The sequence below is a fragment of the Gadus chalcogrammus genome, chromosome 22 (genome assembly GCF_026213295.1).
Source record: "Gadus chalcogrammus isolate NIFS_2021 chromosome 22, NIFS_Gcha_1.0, whole genome shotgun sequence".
Classification (NCBI taxonomy): domain Eukaryota; kingdom Metazoa; phylum Chordata; class Actinopteri; order Gadiformes; family Gadidae; genus Gadus; species Gadus chalcogrammus.
In genome coordinates this window covers 3,180,555-3,185,554 of record NC_079433.1, presented here as the reverse complement: position 1 = coordinate 3,185,554, position 5,000 = coordinate 3,180,555, and the positions used below count along the sequence as shown (strand labels likewise).

Sequence of the window (5,000 nt, the reverse complement as noted above, 5' to 3'; positions counted from 1 at the left end):
ATCTCTACCACCACTCTCGCTCTCTCTCTCTCTCCCCCGTCTCTCTCCCCCGTCACTCTCCCCCTGTCTCTCTCTTTCCCTCCCCCCTCCCTTCTCTCTCTCCCCCTCCCTCCCCCCTCTCTCTCTCCGTCCCCCTCCCTCCCCTCTCTTTCTCCCCCTCCCCCCTCCCTTCTCTCTCCCCCTCCCCTCCCCCCTCTCTCTCTCCGTCCCTCTCCCTCCCCTCTCTTTCTCCCCCTCCCCCTCCCCCTCCTCCTCCCCCACCCACCCCTTTCTCTCTCTCTCTCTCCCTCCCCCCTCTCTCTCTCCGTCCCCCTCCCTCCCCTCTCTTCTTCCCCCTCCCCCACCCACCCCTCTCTCTCTCTCTCTCTCTCTCCCCCTCCCTCCCCCCTCTCTCCCCCTCCCCCCCTCTCTCTCTCCCCCTCCCCCTCCCTCCCCCCTCTCCCCCCTCTCTCTCTCTCTCTCCCCCTCCCTCCCCCTCTCTCTCTCCGTCCCTCTCCCTCCCCTCTCTTTCTCCCCCTCCCTCTCCCCCTCCCCCCCTCTCTCTCTCCCCCTCCCCCTCCCTCCCCCCCTCTCCCCTCTCTCTCTCTCTCTCTCCAGGAGGCCCATGCGATGCAGGAGAAGATCTCTGCTCAGTTTAAGAACGAGATCGAGATGGCCAAGGCCCAGCGGGACTACGAGCTGAAGAAGGCCAGCTACGACATCGAGGTCTTCACCAAGAAGGCCGAGTCAGAGATGGCCTATCAGCTGCAGGTTCGACGCCCCCCCCCCCCTCCACACCCTTATAACCACCCCCCCCTCCCCCACCCCCGTTTCCTTAGCAACCAAGAGCTCAATTCAGTTCAAACCTAGTCTCGCAAAGCCAGACCAAACTACAGCAAGTGGAATGGTCTGGAGCCACGCTACCTCAAGCCATCTATCAGTGGGGAAACTGGGCGGGCCTGTTTCTATTTCTTTAAACCAATCACAATCGTGTAGGCGGGGCTAAGCCCGGGAAGCAGCAGCGGTGTCCATGCAAAATAGTGCCGGGGGGAAATTATTTTGAACCGGAAGAGCAACCGGAAGGGGAGGAGTAGCGGTGAAATCCGACGCTAGCCAATAGACGCTGTCCACCTCAGTTCAAACCTAACATTTGACTTTCAAACTTTCAAAAGTTACTTTACTTTAGGTATTTAAATTGAATTAGCATATTATTATTATTATTATTATTATTAGAAGTAGTACTTGGTAGTAGTAGTAGTATATTGTTGTTGTTTGTATGCCTGAATGTATTTTTTTAAATAATAATATCCATTGTAATATCGTTCCCCAAAGCTCAGTGAGATAGAAGACACACCATGTTGTTGTTGTTGTTGTTGTTGTTGTTGTTGTGGTTTTATTTGTTCCGGTCGTCCTTGCTGTAACGCGGCCCTCCCACCACCAGGTGGCGAAGACGAAGCAGTGCATCGAGGAGGAGAAGATGCAGGTGCAGGTGGTGGAGCGGGCGCAGCAGATCCTGCTGCAGGAGCAGGAGATCACGAGGCGCGAGATGGAGCTGGAGGCCCGGGTGAAGAGGCCCGCCGAGGCTGAGCGATACCGCACCGAGAGGCTGGCCGAGGCCCAGCGGTGAGGCCGCCGCCCTCCCAGGCTCTCACCGGCGCCCGGCGGTCGTAGCGCTGGGCGATTGATCGAATATCGGTCGCGGTTTCGAGTTTAGCGTCTAACAATCAGAAAACTAAAAGTTTTCAATTTTTTTTTTTTATTAACTGTTTTATAGAAAGTGCACAGCTGGAAACATATCGGTACATTATTTTTGATTTGAACAATTTGTGTATTTTTTAAGCCGAAATTTCAAAGACATTCAAAAAATAATCGTTTGGATAATCGTGATTTCCACATCGACCAAAATAATCGTGATTATGATTCTTTCCATAATCGAGCAGCTCTAGGCGGTTGTACACTTTACTATGAGAGAAAATTGGACCTTGATACTTGATTTTGTGTTGATACGGTTGTTGTCTCTCTATCGGTACATCATTCAATTCAAATCAATTCAATTACATTACATTTTTCAATTATATTTTATTTGTATAGCCCTTAATCAACATTACAATCTCAAGTCTGTCAATTTGCTGTTCCTTTCTATTTGTCTGCCTGTCTGTCTGTGCTACCCGTCCTTCTAATCTATCTCTAACTACTTAACTTTTGTACATCATGTGTTTGTTTGTACTTCCTGTCGTTTTGTTTGTACCTTATGCCAGTCCGTTTTTGTCGTTCTGACTGTACTTCCCGTCCATGTAACTGTACTTTCTGTCTTTCTAACTGTACTTCATGTCTTTCTAACTGTACTTCATGTCTTTCTAACTACTTCCTGCCTTTCTAAGTGTACTTCCTGTCTCTCTAACTGTACTTCCTGTCCATGTAACTGTACTTCCTGTCTTTCTAACTGTACTTCATGTGTTTGTTAATGTACTTCCTGTCGTCCAAACGGTTCTTCCTGTCTTTCCAACTATGCTTCCTGTCTGTCCCTACAGTCTCCAAATGATCATGGCAGCCGAGGCTGAGGCCGAGTCCATCAGGGTGAGTCCCACATCTGTAACACATCTGGTACCTAACGTCTGTACCCTACATCTGTACCTAACCTCTGTACCCTACATCTGTACCTAACCTCTGTACCCTACATCTGTACCTAACCTCTGTACCCTACATCTGGTACCTAACCTCTGTACCCTACATCTGTACCTAACCTCTGTACCCACATCTGTACCTAACCTCTGTACCCTACATCTGTACCTAACCTCTGTACCCACATCTGTACCTAACCTCTGTACCATACATCTGTACCTAACCTCTGTACCCTACATCTGTACCTAACCTCTGTACCCTACATCTGTACCTAACCTCTGTACCCTACATCTGTACCTAACCTCTGTACCCCACATCTGTACCTAACCTCTGTACCCTACATCAGTACCTAACCTCTGTACCCACATCTGTACCTAACCTCTGTACCCTACATCTGTTACCCAACCTCTGTACCCCACATCTGTACCTAACCTCTGTACCCTACATCTGTACCTAACCTCTGTACCCTACATCTGTACCTAACCTCTGTACCCACATCTGTACCTAACCTCTGTACCCTACATCTGTTACCCAACCTCTGTACCCCACATCTGTACCTAACCTCTGTACCCTACATCTGTACCTAACCTCTGTACCCTACATCTGGTACCTAACCTCTGTACCCTACATCTGGTACCTAACCTCTGTACCCTACATCTGTACCTAACCTCTGTATCACATCTGTAACACATCTGGTTGCTAACGTCTGCATCACATCTGTATCACATCGGTAACTTACCTCTGTACCGTACATCTGTACCTAACCTCTGTATCACATCTGTACCTTCCCTCTGTATCACATCTGTACCTTACTTCTATTTCACATCTGTATCACATCTGTACCTTCCCTCGGTATCACATCTGTACCTAACCTCAGATGTGATGTCCTCTGCAGATGAAGGGCGAGGCGGAGGCCTTTGCGGTGGAGGCCAAAGGCCGTGCGGAGGCAGAGCAGATGGCCAAGAAGGCCGAAGCCTTCCAGCAGTACAAAGAGGGAGCCATGGTGGACATGCTGCTGGAGAAACTGCCTCTGGTCAGACACTTACAAACCACCTGTAAACCACCTATAAATCACACCGTCCCTCTAAACCATCTCTAAAGATCAGAACAAACACTGTCTCTCTAAGCCAATTGTCTTTGGATCAGAACACACGCTGTCCCTCTTTACCACCTCTCTGTGGATCAGAACACACTGTCCCTCTCAACCACCTCTATAGATCAGAACACACTGTCCCTCTAAACCACCTCTATAGATCAGAACACACTGTCCCTCTAAACCACCTCTCTATAGATCAGAACACACTGTCAGTGTGTTCTGATCCACAGAGAGGTGGTTTAGAGGGACAGTGTGTTCTGATCTATAGAGAGGTGGTTTAGAGGGACAGTGTGTTCTGATCTATAGAGGTGGTTTAGAGGGACAGTGTGTTCTGATCCTGATCTAAACCACCTCTCTATAGATCAGAACACACTGTCCCTCTAAACCACCTCTCTATAGATCAGAACACAGTGTCCTCAATAGATCAGAACCCACACTGTCCCTTTAAACCACTTCTATAGATCAGAACCCACACTGTCCCTTTAAACCACCTCTCTAGATCAGAACCCACTGTCCCTCTAAGGTTTAAACCATCCAAAATCCAAAAAGTATTTTTAGACAAATTAAACAATGTTAACAGAGTGTGGGGAAACTGAATCGTGCAAGGATTTACTGGATCCCACTGGGCTGTCTGCTGTTCAGCGCTGACCTCCCCCTGTTGTCCACCAGATGGCGGAAGAGATTGCCAGGCCCCTCTCCGCCGCCCACAAGGTGACCATGATTTCCAGCGGGGGCGGAGAAGTGGGCGCGTCCAAGCTGACGGGGGAGGTGCTAGACATCATGACACGCCTCCCGGAGACGGTGGAGAAACTCACTGGTGTCCGTATTTCCCAGGTAAAACCCCCCCCCACACACACACACACACACACACACACACACACACACACACACACACACACACACACACACACACACACAGATAAACACACAAATGCATATGCATATATCAACACACACAAAAAAAATGCACACAAAAAAAAAAAATGCACACCAACCCGCCCACACGCTGTGTTAGTAGTATTCCCTTACACCCACTATTAATAACATCTCTGTCTCTCTCTCTCTCTCTCTCCCCCCCCCCCCCCCCCCCCCGCCACCAGGTGACCTGTTCTGGCTGAAGGGGGTCCTCTGGACCCTGTGGCCGGCCAGTCAATACCCCGTCTGGGTCTGCTGCATGTCTCTACTGCCTTACTAACCCCGCCCCTCCCAACCGCCCCCTGTGTACCCGTCAGACCCTCCCCCCCCCCCCCCCCCTCCCCGTGTGTTAAAGCTTCACCACACCCCTACCCTGCATCTGTCTTGT

At 50.0% G+C, this 5,000-nt stretch overlaps 1 protein-coding gene across 1 annotated transcript in view; it reads left to right on the top strand.

The window, feature by feature from the left end:
• flot1a (flotillin 1a) overlaps positions 1–4,821 on the top strand; it is a 9,673-nt gene extending 4,852 nt beyond the window's left edge. The window contains exons 8-13 of the mRNA XM_056582713.1: positions 598–750; positions 1,421–1,602; positions 2,511–2,556; positions 3,497–3,634; positions 4,367–4,531; positions 4,798–4,821. Coding sequence (XP_056438688.1) covers positions 598–750; positions 1,421–1,602; positions 2,511–2,556; positions 3,497–3,634; positions 4,367–4,531; positions 4,798–4,815 — 702 coding nt within the window. The 3' untranslated portion in view covers positions 4,816–4,821. The remainder of the gene's footprint in view (positions 1–597; positions 751–1,420; positions 1,603–2,510; positions 2,557–3,496; positions 3,635–4,366; positions 4,532–4,797) is intronic.
• Positions 4,822–5,000: the final 179 nt, after the last annotated feature.